General features: G+C 38.5%; 3 protein-coding genes across 5 annotated transcripts in view; 2 read left to right on the top strand and 1 right to left on the bottom strand.

Annotated features, from left to right (window-relative positions):
• DNAJC2 (DnaJ heat shock protein family (Hsp40) member C2) overlaps positions 1 to 2,234 on the top strand; it is a 29,374-nt gene extending 27,140 nt beyond the window's left edge. For both annotated transcript variants that reach the window (XM_060108143.1, XM_060108142.1), the window contains exons 16-17: positions 1,680 to 1,834; positions 2,100 to 2,234. In XM_060108143.1, the coding sequence (XP_059964126.1) occupies positions 1,680 to 1,834; positions 2,100 to 2,174 (230 nt within the window). In that variant the 3' untranslated portion in view covers positions 2,175 to 2,234. The remainder of the gene's footprint in view (positions 1 to 1,679; positions 1,835 to 2,099) is intronic.
• PMPCB (peptidase, mitochondrial processing subunit beta) lies at positions 1,831 to 18,410 on the bottom strand. The gene is made up of 13 exons (XM_060108144.1): positions 18,267 to 18,410; positions 17,076 to 17,216; positions 16,269 to 16,355; positions 15,777 to 15,906; positions 9,901 to 10,099; positions 9,430 to 9,509; positions 6,747 to 6,859; positions 5,739 to 5,882; positions 4,044 to 4,204; positions 3,011 to 3,096; positions 2,839 to 2,927; positions 2,606 to 2,681; positions 1,831 to 2,516 (listed from the first exon to the last, which is right to left on the bottom strand). The coding sequence occupies exons 1-13, from the start codon at positions 18,372 to 18,374 to the stop codon at positions 2,452 to 2,454; spliced, it is 1,479 nt and encodes a 492-aa protein (XP_059964127.1). The 5' UTR covers positions 18,375 to 18,410; the 3' UTR covers positions 1,831 to 2,451.
• NAPEPLD (N-acyl phosphatidylethanolamine phospholipase D) overlaps positions 18,371 to 18,746 on the top strand; it is an 80,197-nt gene continuing 79,821 nt past the window's right edge. For both annotated transcript variants that reach the window (XM_060108149.1, XM_060108148.1), the window contains exon 1: positions 18,371 to 18,619. The gene's annotated coding sequence lies outside the window, so the exon portion shown is untranslated. The remainder of the gene's footprint in view (positions 18,620 to 18,746) is intronic.

Genomic DNA, 18,746 nt, shown 5'->3' with positions numbered 1-18,746 from the left:
TCTGGTTCATTATCCCAAAATTTCAATTTGAAAATATCAGGAGAGACTTAATGTCCTATAAAGAGGAAAAAATCATTCTGCGTTTGCAAGTTGCATTTGCAAAATCGGGTGACTTTTGTCTAGGCTGGGCATTATTTTGGCTCTTTTCAGAAAGATAAGTAACAAAGTGGAAATTTCAGAACACTTGGAAGGCACGTCTAAAGGAGGTAATTCTCTTGCCCCTTACGCCGTCCACAAAAATCAGACACATTCAGATATCACTGCGTTATTCTCAGCCCTTTCTTGTGGGACTAGTTTCCGTGCTGGAGGCAGACACTGATGGTTGTGCTTTCTGGCAGATGGGTGACCCTGTGAAGGCAGGAGTGATATGGTACTTGGGCCTGACTCCTTTACCTCCTTTTATGGATTTAATGGGCAGGTCCCTGTCTCTTCAACTGCTCCAGTAAACAGCAAGCTGGCCACATTTTTTGGAATAGTGATTTCTTATAGGAATTTTACATTTCATTCATTTTGGTATTGGGAAGTCCCTGGATCATAGCAGCAGATAATAATTATATGTCAGTTCCATCTTTTTTCCAAGAGAGACGAAATGAATTAAATCTATGGTGTTAAATGGGGCTTCAGACTAATAAAAGGAAATTCCACTAAGGGGTTCCTGGAATTTAAAAGCTGATTTCAAAAAAAGCTTCAGTCTTTAATCTGTCTTCAAATACAAGTTCTCTGCCTTGTTCTAAGGTGTGTTGTTATTCAACTTGTTCACTGTGTCTGTGAGTGTGTTTTTAATTGGGAAATAACTTAGATTTCTAGGCTTTACTTTGTACCTGATCTCACAGGATATAATTTCAAGAGGTAGTCTCACTACTGGTAGGATAGGTGCCACTGTGTTTTCACTGCATGATCTGAAATAACTAAGCTGTCAGTAATCCATTAACTTAGAATAACCAAATCAGCTTTTTAACCATTTTCACATTTTCATTTTCCTACAGAAGTGGGATGTGTACTTCTTACATCCTTAGGAAGGAATATATTTGTTTCTGATACATGTATGAGGTGTTCTATCAAACATAAAGGTCTGGTTTAGTAGAGATGCACAGTGTAGGCTCCACAAGCTTTTAGTGGACGTGATGACAGTGCCACGCTGGAAATGGAATCTAATCTCACCTTGGCTCTACAGCATTGAAACCATGGGAGCTTGGCTTAGCTTTGTTAAACTTGTTTCTTCCAGTGTAAAACGAGAATGGTTTCCAGGCTCTCATCGAGCTAAGTTTTTAAGTAGGAGGCAGCTCTTTTCCCTATGATATAAGGAACTAGATTTATCAGAAATCTTAAATGACTTGATTGTGGTTTCGAACCCAACAGTCCAACTGTGTATGTTAAATCTGATTTTTTTTTTAAGTCTGGTGAATATAAGATTAGATTGTGATAGACCAGAAATACAAAGCATATTGTGCTTTAAAGTCTCATATTTTTCTGGGATGTGAGCTATCCAAAGTTTTTTCCCTAATTAATACCTAGAGGTATATATGTGCGTCTAATTTGGTCTGTTCAAGATTGCACATCACAGATTCAAATGGGCACTTACCAAGATGTGAACCAAAAGACTCATCTGGGAAGGTGTTCCAGGACAGTTTTCTATCAATTAGGATAAAATTTTCCAAACAAAATTTTTTCTTAAACAGGTCCAAGCACAGATTTCACCCCTTGGACAACAGAAGAACAGAAGCTTTTGGAACAAGCTTTGAAAACGTACCCAGTAAATACACCTGAAAGATGGGAAAAAATAGCAGAAGCAGTGCCTGGCAGGACAAAGAAGGACTGCATGAAACGATATAAGGTTGTAGATCTTTAGTGTATAGATTCCATTATCAATCATTTAAGTTATGTTTTTGTGCTTATTCAATACCACAGTAGTCGTGGGGCCAATATTAGAAATAACCAACCTTAGAAACTTTCTAGCTCTGGCCATTACTAAAAAAAATCAACCTTTTCAGTATAGATTTACCCCAGTCTGGATGTTTTACATACTTATACCAAACACTAGAAATGTCTGCAAATTCTGACAACTTCTTGGTGTAAGTAACATCTTTCTCCCTTCCTAGGAACTTGTCGAAATGGTAAAAGCAAAGAAAGCTGCTCAAGAGCAAGTGCTGAACGCAAGTAGAGGCAAGAAATGACTTATGACAATCTTTGTTGTGTGTGCATTTTTATAATAAAACTGAAAATACTGTACAAAATTTTAATCTTAAAACTACACTTAAAGTGTGTTGTTCCAGTATAATTTCTCAGAGCTCAGAGATCTACCATTCATTGTGGTGGTCTTATTCTTTCAAAATCTGAGACAGTTATTTCATTCATATTTACCAGTATAGATGTTCTTTTTTTTTTTCTTTAGGACTTGCAGGTCTCGGTTTTATAAATATATATGTTCAAAATATGTTTATTAGGAGCATTTTAATCATGAAGCCAGCACATGTTACTGCAAATCTGGTTAAAATCTGGTAGCTGCTCAATAGGACCTAAAGATTAAAAGAAAAGACAGTTACAACTAAATAGAAGGAAAGTCCTTAGCCAACTTTCTGCATAGGAGAAAAGGAGCCAGGCTTACCAACAGCAGCAACAGCTGGGCTCTTATCATAAATATATTTGGTACACACTTCTCGAATTATCTCAGCATTTACAGCCTGAAAAATTGAAGACACAAGCATTCAGACCTTTTTGTAGTAGTGAAGACATTCTATACCTGTTTTTGAGCTAAAGCAAGATTTATGATGCATATCTCCAGGTGTTGTAATAAGCATCATTTTACACAAGACCCAATAGTATCTAAGGACTACTTACATCGATTCTTGCTTCAAGCTCAGGGATGGGAATTCTTCGATTATAGCATAACATTTGCCTACCAATATCTTCACAGATGGGAGTGGAACCTGTTTTAAAGAAAAGGGAAAACTAAGTACTGGAACGTAAGTCAACCATGTGAAAATAGGACTTATGTCTTTAATTCTTTTACCATCAAGTTGCAGCAACATGTTTGTTTTCAGAAGATTCTTGGCTCGTGCAACTTCACTTTCAGTGACACTTGTACAGAGTCGCATCCTAAAAACCATTTGGAAAAATCAAATGTCAAAGTAGTTTGAAAATGTTATGCGTTTCATGAGTTAATGACCTAAAGAAAAAAAGGATGCCATATTCCTAGAAAGGATGCCATATTCCTATGTATTACACCACAAATGTACAAGTGATTATGATTTCAATTTAGTAAAAAGTTGAAATTACTAATGATCCCAACAGTTAAGCAGAAGTTAAAATAATACTGATTATTTTCCTGGTAGTGTTAATTTCTCAAAAATGATATGGTTAGCAGAGATTCAATACAATATAAAAATAGGCTGACCGCATTTTGAGAAATGCTACAGTCATTTTGAAAATTCATGAATCCTCATCTGATAGGATCTGACTTGCTAGGGGATAGATAGGTCAGTGGGTCATTGGTTTCTCAAAAGAATCCAGTTGAGTCTAACTTAAACCTAATAATTAATGATTACACTCCAACTAGACTTAGAGAGATGTAAGCCATTTAAGAATGGTGGAGGAAAGGGACCAGAGCTAAATAAAAGTTTTCCAAGAAGCTTTGGGCCCTTCTGCCTGTCTCAAGGTACTAGTTTTGACTAAAACACTACATTTTTCTTTTAGCAATGGCAACTTCAGGTTCATTTTCATAACAGCCTTTCCAAGCCAGATAACTTTTAGAAATATTTCCTAGAATTCTAGTTGGCATTTAAACATTTTTAACTTTTAAGATCTTTCTGAAATAATCTGCTTCTTAATGATTAAGAATTTTCTATAGTATAAATCAGCTTCACATGAGACTTAAAAGAAACATCTGTGATCTTTAAAAACATGGCAGTAACTGCTACTACTTAAGTCTTGTTCTCTTAATAAAATGCTAATAACATCACCATAAAAAATTAATCAGCATCAACAGTGTAAAAAGAAACTAGTCTAAAGTGGGAATTCTAAGCATGATTTAAATTTTTTCTCACCATTCTTTCTGAACAACATGTAGCATGTCTGCAACAGTGGCTGGTTCACAAACCATATAGATGCCCCATAATCCTGTATCTGTGTAGGAAGTGTTGAAAGACTGGAAGCTATGGCAGAGGTTGCCGTGACAGGTGAGCTGGGCCAGCTTACTAGATAAATTCTGTAAGGGAAAAAAACTGTCCAAGAGAACTGTAGGTATACGTGTCCAAATTACCAGAAAGAAAGATGAGATGTGAAAATCGTGACTGCCTTAAAAGGCCGAGTTTCTCAGTTTTATCCAGCAGTATCTGAATAATAAAGCTAAAATTCACTGAAACTAAGAATTATAGGAATCTCACCAGCCCAATGCATCATCCCCAGAGAAATTCATAATGTTAAAGCAGTGAATCCTTATAATTAATTTAGTAGCTGCACCCACTTCTAAAATAATATATTTTGATGGACCTAGAGATGATCATACTAAGTGAAGTCAGTGATATCACTTACATGTGGAATCTAAAAAAAAAAAAAAAAAAAAAGATACAAATGAACTTATTTACAAAACAGAAACAGACTCACAGACTTTGAAAACAAACTCATGGTTACCAAAGGGGAAACGTGGTTGGGGGAGGGATAAATTAGGAGTTTGGGATTAACATATACACACTACTGTGTATAAAATAATCAACAAGGAACCTACGGTATAGCACAGGGAACTCTACTCAATATTCTGTAATAACCTAAATGGGAAAAGAATCTGAAAAAGAATGGATATATATGTGTATATATAACTGAATCACTTAGCTGTACACATGAAACTAACACAACATTGTAAATCAACTATACTCCAATATAAAATAAAAATTAAAATTAAAAAAAGGGAAAAATCCAATCAGGCCAAAGCTGTCCCTAAAATTAAAAATGGGTTGACCTCACAGGTTGTAGTTCAGGCATGTTTACAGGGTCCCTTGGTCAATCCAGCCCAGCATTCTACTTCTAGCAGTGATTGATGTGAGATATGGTTATGACTCCTAATTCTGTGTTCCAGCTTTGTTTAATAATCATTTATAACCATATCAACCAAAAAATTGAATAACCCATGCCAATATGCTTTGCCAACAACAACAAAAATTTAAAATAAAAATAATTAGCTATTATCAGCCCAATTTGTAGAGCTTTGGGCTGTTTGCTTAAAAAATTGAAATTATATTGCATGTGAAGCCTAAGATACTTGTATGACATGTATTTTCTCAAAATCTTTGAGTATAAATATATACACTTTGTATTTTGAAGTAATTTCAGACTACAGACTAGTAACATAAATAGTGCAAAGAATTTCCTTTATCCAAATTCCTTAACACCTGTTACTTTACCATTTTTTTTTTTTTGCTTTATCATTCTCTTTAACATATTTTTCAATTGTTTGAGAGTACAGTGCAGATATCATTTTTACCCCTGAATTCTTTTTAATGTGCACTTCTGGAAAACAAGGATATTAACCTCAGTACAATTATTAAAATTAGGATATTAACACTGATATATTACTATTAACAAATCCTTCTATCCTTATTCAAAATTTGCCAATATGGCAAAAAAAAATTTGTTTTTTTCTGGCCCAGGATGCAATCCAGGATCAGTTTATATTTTGAGTCAGAATTCATAGTACAGTTTCATCTTCTCACTTACTACAGAAATTTACTTTTAAAATCCCTTACCATTCCTCCTCCGAAAGAGCGATCCCAGTTGCCAATCAGTGTGTTTGCAACCATGAGACAGATTGTATCTGGATGTGCCCAACCAACAGCTTCAACAGCTATTGCAAGATGTGCCAAAGGCATCTTGTCATCCCTCACTCGAATCTAGTTAGGATAAAGGATACAAAGCTCTAGATTACCACTATATAACACGCTTAACAAGAAACAAACTCACCAGCTCCATTAATTGCAAAGTTAAAATGCTCTCCATGACACTCCTTTGTTTTTTAAACAATTAGGCCTCTTTACACTGTATAGTCTAGTCTAGAAGAATTTCACCAAAAGATCTCCAATTGAAATAGTCCAGACACAGCCACCAGATAATTACCTGGTCAAAAAGCGATGCATTATTTCACTGGTAGAAATAATCTTCTGTCAGTCTGAATTTTTCTGACTTTCTAAATTTAAGCTAATCTTGACATAACAGGCTTATTTTTGTACTGCCAATGCTACAGTCTTATGCAACTGCCAACATAAGGCTTCTTTCCAGATACAACTATATGAGCATCATCCCTAATGTGGCAAACTAAGCTTCTAATGAGGCTTAAAGATACAGCTGACACACAGCAGGTTCTCTACAATCTCTGGCTTTAACAGCTACCCCCCCAGAAATGTACTGTGGGCAGAACCTAGCCAAGAATAAACCTGATTAAAAGTCAAAATTTGGGGTGTTTTTGAAACAAAAGATTACTTTTATGCCCTACAATAGGAAAATGGGCATAGTATCAAAGAAAAAGCACAAAAAGACCAAATTATATTTTCCTTAAAACCTTACTTCCTTAGGAAGGAAAAATAGGTGGTTAAATATATGGCACAGGAAAGAATATAAACAACTGAGTCCATCCTCGGCTGGACTCCTTTGGCTTCTTCCATTTTACTGTTGGAAACAGGCACATTTGCTACATACGTTCATAAATACAACACAAGGAACCCAAAGGGTTAAACACTAGCTTAGGGGGCTTGCCCTACCTCACTTCCTGTGAATCTGCAGGGAGGCACGGCTGGTGTTTCCCCCGTGTGTGTGGACAAAGGGTCACCAAAATGAGACTGTGCTAACTCGAGCAGTGCATCATGGGAAACTCCTAAATGGAAGGAAAATGCGTTATATATCCAGTAGCAGTGCAACGTAAAGCACACAACGAACTGCCAAGACTTCTGTTTACAATAAGCTCAAGGTGGTATAATGTGATACAGGTTACACACGGACTGCTTGCTCTGACTAAAAGCCTTTTTAAGAGTAAGCTCACAGAGCACACGATTTCCCTGGTTATAAGGCTTAGGGCTGCACAGCTTTCTCATTCTGAAGAACAATCACAGTTTTCATAGCATACCAATGGATTCACAGATAAGGATAATAAGATAGCTTGAAAATACCATTTTCCATACAGAATCATGTTATATGAAATAATTAAAAGCCCTAGAATGCAAACTAGCAAGGAAAAGTCACTTTTCAATAAATTTTTTAAAGTAGGAAAGAATAACTATCATTTAAAGAAAGCTGGATACAAGACATGCTTCATTCTCTGTGCTCTGCTATCAAAATACAGGAACAAAAAATAACCTCATAAATTTCTGAATAAATTTATAGCTATTCAAACACTCACTACTTGCCATCCAAAACTTAACAGTTACTTAGATTCTATATCCCTTATTTTCCAAACTTGGGATCCAAACAGATTCAGTCAGTGAAAGATTCCTAAACTTACAAGACAAATTTAAACATGGGTAAGTGCCTTAAAAAATATCATCACAAGATTTTTTTTTTAATGAAACATTCCATTAGAACATAAAAGCACTACTCAACACCCATATTTTCCAAACAAATCTCTGGTATAAAACAAGACAGTGAATGATTACACACGTTTTCACAATCACTATGTAGGAGAGCCGCCTTAGGTATCAATCCAGAGGATGACAAAACAATAGGAAGACCCTGGTGATACAAGGATGACAAGCAGAGAGTGTAGAACCACAAACATGTACACAGTTCTCAGCACTTAACAACCACTTCCACTGTTTTACTACCTTCACCTATAGCCCTCCTGGTTGGATGTTCCAGATATTCAGCTCCTGCCCCAGCACCACCTCTGCTTACCTCTATCCAAAAGGCAGGGAGCCGGTAAATTTTATTTTTTTTTAATCAAGCTAGGTCTGGCCTATTTCACTGAGGTTAAGATGCCACTGTTGATAAGAAACATCATCACTTATGTACCAATAAGGCAAAATGCTAATTAATCTAGGATAGGCCATTAATTAATTGTAAGATATCCCAACTCTGGTGATGTCAAAATGAACCAATGAACTGTGATAAAACCCACTGCATCCATATGCCACCAACAATGGCAGAGACATCCCAGACAGCTTAGCTGCTGAGGCCCCATCCAACCAACAGTGTTCCCCTTTCCAAGGCAGATTCAATTGTTGAACCCCAGTTGAACCCCAGCCATTTTAGAAACAATGTTACTAACTCAAGATAACTTCAGAGCACACTTATCTGCCACAAAAAGGTAACATGTTTTAAGATATTTAACCCTCATTTTCATCTTCTCCATTATTCCCAAGTAATGAGCCTAAAGTCTATCCAGGGCAACTAGGATTTTAATTTATTGTCATTTCTAAAGAGAGAAAAATTAAATTTACACAAAAGAACATTCCATGTATCTTCACTTTGTCCTAAAAAGAGAAAGAGAACACAAAACTGGAAACCAATAAAATGTACAATTTGCCTAAATTCAGACTACCAGGAAATCTAGCAAAATCTAATGTGAATTTTCTTTCATTCACTGGTTTCAAACATGTTCTCACAAGGAAGCCTTGTCCTGATGCCACTTGCATGTTCAGATTCCCATTAAATATTCTCCTAATCCCCGATATACTTCCCCTTCTCAGTAACTAGCAGATCTTACTGAAAGAACGAACAAATCAAAGAATGAATAAACAACATAACATACTCATACCATGCCTGACCAAGGATGAAGCTGGTTCTCAAGAAGTAATTTAAAATCTCGAGATTCCCAAACCGTAGAACACCATCTTCCAAGTCTCATTATCTCCCAGTTCACTCATTTGCCCTTTTCTTACAAGTAAATTCCATTATGTGTGCACACTTATATATTGGAGGGTCACTAAGTTTTCCCATTGAAAAACTCTACCGGGCTTCCCTGGTGGCCAGTGGTTAAGAATCTGTCTGCCAATGCAGGGGACACGGGTTCGCGCCCTGGTCCAGGAAGATCCCATATGCTGCAGAGCAACTAAGCCCGTGCGCCACAACTACTGAGCCGGCGCTCTGGAGCCCGCGAGCCACAACCTCTGAGCCCGCGTGCCTAGAGCCCATGCTCCGCAACAAGAGAAGCCACCGCAATGAGAAGCCCCCGTACATTGCAACGAAGGGTGGCCCCGCTCGCCACAACGAGAGGGAGCCCACGTGCAGCAACGAAGACCCAACACAGCCAAAAATAAATAAAGAAAAAAAAAGAAAAACTCTACTGAAGAGAAGACAGAGGAAAAGTGTGGTTCCAGGGCTCCACACTGCCCTTACCCAGCACATTTAACAATCTGCTCTCTAAATAAAAACTCTAAAGACATCTCCCAATAGCATCAAACTGATAAGCACATCACTCTGTGTTTAAAACAGTCACAAATTTAAACTAACCTCCAGCAGCAGCAAGTACTATTCTTGGCCCCTTATAATGTGTGGTTATATAATCCACTAAGTCCTTACGATTTATAGATCTGTAAATGGAGTAAGAAAAGCAATATTAAAAGGAAATTTAAAAGCACAGATCCTCACATAATATACCTGAAATTAAATTGGACCTTAAAGGTATTCTAAGTTAAATGAAGTCAGAAATAGGATATATGCAACAAGTATCAAAGAATTTCAACATTATATATCAAAAAAAAAAAAAAAGATTTAATACCATCACTTGTTTATTCCAGAAGTAGCTACAAACCCAGACACCTGGGAGTTAGGTGGGGCTAAAGTGTAGCTTAAGTACAATTTCATTCAGATTATTGGGGGAAAAAAATTACTTTTTGAAACATACTTTTTGAATGTTTGTGAATCTTAATTTTCACAATTCAAATTTTTTCTCAAAAAAAAAAATCTGAAAATTATACCTACTTGATATTTTCAGTTGGTCCCAAAATTGTCCGTCCAAGTGCAGTATTTTGATAAGCTGTGGCATGAAGATAATCAAAAACAACTTCTTGTAAATTGGTTTCAACTTCCTGCATCTCTCTAAGGATTACTCCACGTTCACGTTCGATCTCTGCTTCTCCCAATGTGCTGTTTTGTATTATATCAGCAAGAATTTCTACAGCTTATTGAAAATAAAACACAAGAAGAAACACTAAAATCTTAAATTTTCGCTATTTAAAATCTATTAAATTAGCATCAGAAGCCATGATAGTGACCATCACTCAATATTGACTAAATGATTAAACTGGGAAGAAATAAATGTTTCTATAATTTGATATACCTAAAAGGACTAAATTAAAATGAGAAATGCAATCCCCTGTGGTACAGATGAACTTGAGGAAAACTAAATTTGCCAGAAGTCCCCACAACACTTGTAATGACTGCCTACAACTACTTCAAAACGGTCATGGAAATCTGCATATAACTGTATATTGTTCTCTGTGACAATGGTAAGGAGAAAATTATCTATTCAGAGCACACAGGTACACACAGAGAGCCGACATCACCCAAATATCTACTACCCAAGATCCCACAGCAACGAGGCTACTATATTAAGAAGCCAAGAACCATCGTAATCTAATATATACCCCCAATGAACCACTTACAGAATTAGTGTCCTCTCAAATATCTTTCCCCACTTAACTGCAGTTAATGGTCAATGCTGGTTAGATTCTGGTCAATGCTGGTTAGATTCTGACCATTAATTAGTAAAGTCACTGATAAATGATGATCCAACAGAGCTGGAGCAATTAACATTTGAAAAAAACGATAGGTACCCCAAAAGAGATAACATGACTATCAAAGGATTAAAAGTGACCATTGGAAAAACTGATAAAACCCTCAAGTATTTATACAAAAATGACCCTAATTTGCAAAAAGCCACAAGTGAATTAAAGGATATATCATGCTATTAAGCAATTTTATCAGAAAAAGTACATACTTCTCCAAAAAAGGAAAACCTAAACTATCCTTGAAGAATTAGTATATAGTTGCAATCACAATCTAAATTTTAGTCAATATAAAACAAATTTATAAACTTTAGTTTCATTTTGTTACTCTGCTGTAAATTTCTGTTCCTTGTTTTAAGTTCACTTTAAGGTGACTTGTCTCAGAAGCAATAACGTTCAAATACCAAGGACCTCCTGTAATTAATTACCTCTGCAGACTAACGAACATGACAAAACAGACTGCTAGAATAGGCTGGGACCGAGATCCTGGGCAAAAAGAAAAAATTTTCTGTAAAACCATCTCTCTGTCTAATACAATGTTGTAAATCAACTATGCTCCAATAAAATTTAAAAACAAAAACAAACAAAAAACCCTATCCAGACAAGAGAAATAAAGGCCCAGGTGGGTAAGGAAGAGCCCAAAGACAGGTGGGAGGACAAGGGATCCTGTGTGAAGACCCTCCTTTATGTGGAAGTAGTAGTCTAGACTGGTACCTTCTAAAGTGGGGATTCATTTTTCCCAATATTTATGTTTTACTCAGAATCTTCTCTCTTTCTAATGTATATGTAATACTGTATATGTTAGTACAGCAGTACATGTACTTAATTTATACATATACCTATATTGAGGATATATGTTCAAGTCTCCTACTGGTAAGAATGGATCATGATAAAAGTTTGAAGACCACTTGTCTAAACATCTAATTATTACCTCACACACCAGGTTTCACCCAACTGAGAGTATAAAAGCCTCAAGCAAATTCCCAAAGTGGGATCTGCCTCAGAGAGCACTTCCATTTTGGATTCCTCAAAGAGCGCCTCTCTTTACCATTTCCACTCCCACTGGCAGGGACTCTGTCCTTCCCAGCCAGAAGCCAGGAATAAAAAAAAAAAGGTCTTCTAAATTCTCTCTTCCTTTCTCTAGTCCTCTTTTTTGCTTTCTTTGCTGTTCTCTGTGTAAATAAAGGAGAGAAACAGGCTAGAATCAACGGTCCCTTCAAGTAGCCTGGCCCAGCCCTCTGTTCGTAGTGCCTAACTAGTCCTGGGGCAAAAACTGTTTCTAGGGAAATCATTAAGAATCTAACCAATGTTTTTTGCAGTTCAAACCAACACACCCTCCACTGTTTTCATCTTCATTGGTTTTAATGCACAAGTTAGGCTACCATGTTATGAAAATTTTACTTTATTTATTTGCAGGTGGTAGGTGTTTTGTTTTGTTGTTGTTGTTGTTGTTTTTTTTTTTTCTTTTTGCGGTATGTGGGCCTCTCACTGTTGTGGCCTCTCCCGTTGCGGAGCACAGGCTCCGGATGCACAGGCCCAGCGGCCATGGCTCACGGGCCCAGCCGCTCCGCGGCATATGGGATCCTCCCAGACCGGGGCACGAACCCGTATCCCCTGCATCGGCAGGCGGACTCTCAACCACTGCGCCACCAGGGAGGCCCTTGTTGTTGTTTTGACAAAGCAACCTGACACAGTGAATCTGAGTGAGAAGACACGCATTTGAGTCCACAGTAAGCTACTAAGTTATGTGATCCGGGGAAAGTCACAGTCTGGGCTGGGCCTCAATTTCCACAACTGCACAGTGGAGACACTTATCTGATTACTATGCTGATCAAATGAGATGATATATACACAAATTACATATGTACAAAGGTACTTGTGTAAAGTGGCATTCAAACATTATTAATGAAAGCCTATTAGGAATCCAAAATTTCAAAGTAATGAAATTAGCTACAACTATACAAGGACCTTAAAGATTAATAGTCTCACCAATTAGCACTAAAACTGCTACACTTTTTGGTTAATTCTCCCATTGGGAAAATGTTTTGTGTAATAACTTTCCCTTAAGATATCCAAAACACTCTACAACATGGTAACTACAAAAAGTATCTATGCTGTCAGAATAATTATTTTACTTCTACAAAATAAAAATAAAATATTTTATTGCTGTGAAAACAATCATCAATAATCTTTTTTTTTTTTTTTTTTTTCTTTTTGCGGTATGCGGGCCTCTCACTGTTGTGGCCTCTCCCGTTGCGGAGCACAGGCTCCGGACGCGCAGGCCCAGCGGCCATGGCTCACGGGCCCAGCCGCTCCGCGGCATATGGGATCCTCCCAGACCGGGGCACGAACCCGTATCCCCTGCATCGGCAGGCGGACTCTCAACCACTGCGCCACCAGGGAGGCCCCATCAATAATCTTTTAAGTGAACACTTGCTTATTCTGCTTCAGAGTTTTTGTAACAAAAAAGGAATAAAAAAAATTGCTCCTAGTCAGAGCAATTAGGCAAGAAAAATAAATCAAAGGCATCCAAATTGGAAAGGAAGAAGTAAAACTATCACTATTTGCAGACGACACATTACATATAAAAAACACTAAAGACTCCATCAAAAAAACTGTTAGGACTAATGAACGAATTCAGTGAAGTTGCAGGATACAAAGTCAATAAGCAAAAATCTGTTGTGTTCCTATACACTAATAATGAACTATAAGAAAAAGAAAATAAGAAGTAATCCCATTTACAATTGCATCAAAAGGAATAAAATACTTAGGAATAAATTTAATCGAGGAAAACTACAAGACATTAATGAAATAAACTGAAGACAACACAGGAAATGGAAAGATAGTCCATGCTCATGGATCAGAAGAATTAATGTTGTTAAAATGTCCAAGCTACCAAAAGCAATATACAGACTCAGTGCAATCCCTATCAAAATTCCAATGGTGGGGCTTCCCTGGTGGCGCAGTGGTTGAGAGTCCTCCTGCAGATGCAGGGGACGCGGGTTCGTGCCCCGGTCCGGGAAGATCCCACATGCCGCGGAGCGCCTGGGCCCGTGAGCCATGGCCGCTGGGCCTGCACGTCCGGAGCCTGTGCTCCGCAACGGGAGAGGCCACAGCAGTGAGAGGCCCGCGTACCACAAAAAAAAAAAAAAAAAAAAAATTCCAATGGCATTTTTCACAGAAATATAATGAACAATCCTAAAATTTATATGGAACCACAAAAGACCCCAAATAGCCAAAGCAATCTTGAGAAAGAAGAACAAAGCTGAAAGCATCATGCTCCCTGATTTCAAACATTACAAAGAATAGTAATCAAAACAGTATGGTACATAAAACCAGGTACTGAATCAGTGGAACACAACAGAGAGCCCAGAATAAACCCATGCATATATGATCAATTAATTTACAACAAAGATCCAAAAATATACAACAAAGAAAGGATAGTCTCTTCAATAAATGGTGTTGGGAAAATCGGCCACATGGAAAAGAATGAAACTGGACACCTGTTATACACAAAAATTAACTCAAAATTAATTAAAGGCTTGAACAGAAGGCCTGAAACCATAAAACTGCTAGAAGAAAACTGAGGAAGTAGTCAGCTCCTTGACGTAAGTCTTGGTGATGATTTTTTGAACCTGGTATCAAAAGCAAAAACAAACAAGTAGAACTACATCAAACTAAAAAGCTTCTGCACATCAACAAAATGAAAATGCAACCTCCTGAATGGAAGACGATATTTGCAAATCATATATCCGATAAGGGGCGAATATCCAAAATATATGAAGAACTCATAGAAACCAACAGGAAGAAAACAAACAATCAGATTAAAAGATGGGCAGAAGATCTAAATAAACATTTTTCCAAAGAAGACACACAGATGGCCAACGAGTACATGAAAAGATTCTCAACATCATTAATCATCAGGAAAGTGCAAATCAAAACGACAATGAGATACCACCCCGTAACTGTTAGAATGGCTACTATCAAAAAGACTAGAGACAAGGGTTAGCAAGGATGTGGAGAAAAGGAAACCCTCGTACACTGTTGGTGGGAATGTAAACTGGTGCAGCCACGATAGACAACAATATGGAATTTCCTTAAAAAATTAAAAATAGAACTACCATACAGTCCAGCAATTCCACTTCTGCATATTTATCCAAAGAAAACAAAAACACTAACTTGAAAAGACCTACCTCCGTGTTCACTGCGTTATGTACAACAGCCAAGATATGCAAACAACCTAGGTGTTCATCAGTGAATGAATGGATAAAGAAGTTGTGATACACAAATACACACATACAAAGAGAGGAGTATTAGTACTCAGCCATAAAAAAGAATGAAATCTTGCCATTTGCAATGGCATGGATGAACTTCAATGACATTATGCTAAGCAAAGAAGTCAGACAGAGAAATAACAAATATCATATGATCTCTCTTATATGTGGGGAAAAAAAGTCGAAAACAAAAAAACACCCAAGCTCATAGATACAGAGAACAGACTGATCATTGCTGGGACAGGGGGTGGGGGATCAGTGATCTGTATTGTTTTGTTTTTTTTTTTAGTTTAAATAAATTGAATTTTGAAAAGAATTAATGGAAAGGACAGTAAGATAGAAGTGCACTCCAGGATGAGGAACCAGAATGTGCAAATGCAATAAAGAAGCAAGCAAGTTTTGTTCAAAAACAAAGCCCAGCAGTCAGTAGATAGAAAATCTGTTCTGACTTGTAGAAATAAAATATTCAGATAACAGGATAGAGAAAAAACAAAAAGTAGGCAGTAAAAGTAAACAAATAATAAAACAATTAAAAATGGTTCACTACACAGGTATGGCTCTGGAGGAAGTAATATGTGAATCAAGTGTTAGGGCCTGGTTTGCACAAGTCCTGCAGCCTACAAATATTTTTATCGTTTCTCATATTTGGAGGAAAAAATAAAAACAGGTGCCCCCTCACCCAAAGTTTGGTTCATTTTTTTCATTTTCTTTCTCAACAAACATAATGTAAACAGCACTAAATTATTTCTGAATTCCTGTGGAAATTACATATCTGCAGTATAAATAATAACAATACCTCTTGGCAAATCTTTAGAGAATGCTTTGGCATAATATACAGTCTGCTCTCTGGAGGTATAGGCATTGAGATGAGCACCCATGTTTTCAATCTCAAGTTCCAGATCTAACTGGGATCTCTTTTTGGTGCCCTGAAATAAAAGAAGAAAAAAAAATTATGACCTCTTCCTTTATCCCTCATCTGTTCTGAACACTTAGGGACAATGAATATGAGGACATAAGCCTAGGTAAGGACCAAATTTGGTTTCTAAAGTACATCAGGCTTCAGAAATAGTGACATACTTTCAGATGACCCTTACATCCCAAGAGAAAATCCTTGTTTCGCTCTACAGAGCAATTATCAGTAATTATTTCAGGTAATTATCCTGAAAAAACGATTTTAAAAATAAAAGTAAAACATGCTATACTATTATAGTTCTCCTTACCTGAGAATGAGATTTTGTGTTTACTGCCTCTTGAAGAAAATGCATTAAAAAAAAGTCTTACAACTTGCCTTGAAAGCCATATGCTCCAGAAAGTGAGCTGTTCCATTATTCTTCTCATTTTCATATCTACTTCCAGCATCAATCCAGAGCCCAACCTTAATGCAATCAAATAAGAATTAAATAAGACATCATCTTCTTTCTTTTGAGGGGATGGGATAGGGGTAGGGGGCAGTCTTCTTCTTTTTTCTGACAAATGTTTTCCAGCCTTAACATTAAAGTCTTCTTGAGTGGATTGACAGTACAGTCCTATGAACTATGAGATTTAAAAATTTTGGTCATCAGGCTACTGCTGGGTGCCACAAATACCTACTTGCCAGCTTTACTGAGGACCCAGATTCTTAGCCCAATGTGTTACTACAGTCAATTAACAAGTATAGTATAAAGAACATCAGAGACTGTCAGAAAATCTAGGTTCGAATTCTGGTTCTGTCATGTATTAGCTGTGTGACCCTGGACAAAACCATTTAACTTCTCTGATCTCGTTTTTCAACTGTAAAATGGATGTGATGATCCCTGCTACAAGGAACTATTTTAAAGATCAAATAATATATGTAAAAACATTTGGCACAGAGTAGTCCAGCAAATATATCTCTCTCATTATTATCAACACTACATGACACAACAGGCTACAAGAACCAGATGCAGACACTTGTGTGGTATGGAAGTATCACAGGAAGAGATTCCCAAGTGACAGTCACTTGTCAAGGCAAAATAATTGCTGCTACTTTCAACCACCTGCCAACCAACTGAAAAGCTTAAATTAAAATCAACAGTTTGCTCTCTCGCCTGATGAGGGGTCAAACTAAATCACTTACTGTGCATGTTGAGAGCCCAGAGTCTTCAGAGGCCACTCTGAGTCCATTCTCCAAACAGGTTACGCGCGTTTCAGGGACATTCAGAACAACTTGTGTAGCAGCCTGTGTACTTCTCAATCTGTTTCCTCCAAAATACAGTGACTGGTTGGGGGTGGAGGGAAGAAGCAAAACCTATCACTATTCTAATATGAAATGTTGATTAGAAAACCAAATCTATCCCGAAGAGACTCTATCAAGTACTCCTTCCTCCTTAACTTTTATTCCACTGAGACCCACCCCTTGGCTGGCCTATGTTGAGAACATTCCTCAACCAACCACTTTTCTAAAGCCAGCAACATGTCTACACATGCCCTTTCCTTAAGGCAAATAAACAGTTAGTATAATTATCCTGAAAGAAACTACTTTTATTTCAATACTCCTAGAAATGTTTAATATTCACCATAGAGGGCACAAGCGGGGGTGGGTGAGTGGGGGAAGCCAAGAAAGGGAGCGAAAAATATAAAAATACCTATACACAACGGAGAAATGCTTAAGGTGTCCACCGTTTAAGAAAAGCAAAGTTTTTAAAAAGGCAGAAAAAGAGCAGGCAGGAAGAAGCGCAGGTGCTCACGATACACTCTGGCTGACTGACTTGTTGGCTACAGACTATTCGCCTGTCCCCAGCTTTTCTTTTCCTCTAGACAAAGCTAGTCTCGCACGAGAAATATACATATACAGACACACTTTTCCTTTAGCTACCCCTTGGTTCACAGCAAGCAGAGCTGATGATGACGCTCGGTTTTAAGAAAACACAGAACTCGGGGCGGGCGGGGTGGGGTCCTCACTTTTTAATTTCCCCCAATGGCAACCACTGCGATTTTAGTGATCACCACGCACTCTTTATAATGACTCCCAAGTGACTAGGGCAGGGGGCCGGTAAGCCAGGGTCATGCCCCACGTCACCGGCGGGTCACGCGCTGCGGGGGACCAAAGCCAGCCCAGCGCCGGCGGGAGATAAGCGTTCCCGGCCGCCTGATGCCCCACGGCTCCCGGCTGGGAAGGCCCGACCCGCCGTTGCGGGGGCGGGATGTGGATCCGACGCTCGCGGCCCGGCCGGGCGCCCGAGACTCAAGCTCGCCGCGCGGAGTTCTGCGGGAGAGGCCCGGCCTAGCCTGGTCCCGGCGGCATCCAAACAAGTGGAGGGAAGCTCACCCGTCCGGCAGCACCTCCGGCCAGGAGCCTCTCGGTGAAACCGCAGAGCCTCTGCCGCACCGCGGGAAACACCACCGCTCGGGCCACCGCCGCCGCCGCCATCATCATCTTCCCTCGGGCCTGTGCGAAGGATGTGCTTCCGGGGTCGTGACCTGAGGTCCCAGACGGGAGGGCGGGCCCCACCAAGTGACCGTGATGGGAATGACACTCGTCTAAGCAGTCGTGGAAGGAATGGACCTGGACGTGGTGCGAGCCGTCTAATAACGGGAATTAAGCAGTCTGTAGAAGCCCCTGTATCAGCAGTCACTTCAATCGCCTACGACGTGCAAGGAACAAAAGTAGAAGAATGAAAGGTAACCTGGTACAACATATTATCCCATTGGTGGCCAAAATTGATTGGAAAAAGGGGAATATGATCCATAACTCACTGTCCTTAGAGGAAGCCTCTAGTGGGAGAGAGAGGCGCGGTGAGGGGAGGGA

The sequence above is a fragment of the Mesoplodon densirostris genome, chromosome 9 (assembly GCF_025265405.1).
Source record: "Mesoplodon densirostris isolate mMesDen1 chromosome 9, mMesDen1 primary haplotype, whole genome shotgun sequence".
NCBI lineage: Eukaryota > Metazoa > Chordata > Mammalia > Artiodactyla > Ziphiidae > Mesoplodon > Mesoplodon densirostris.
This window is presented reverse-complemented; position numbering and strand designations above follow the sequence as displayed.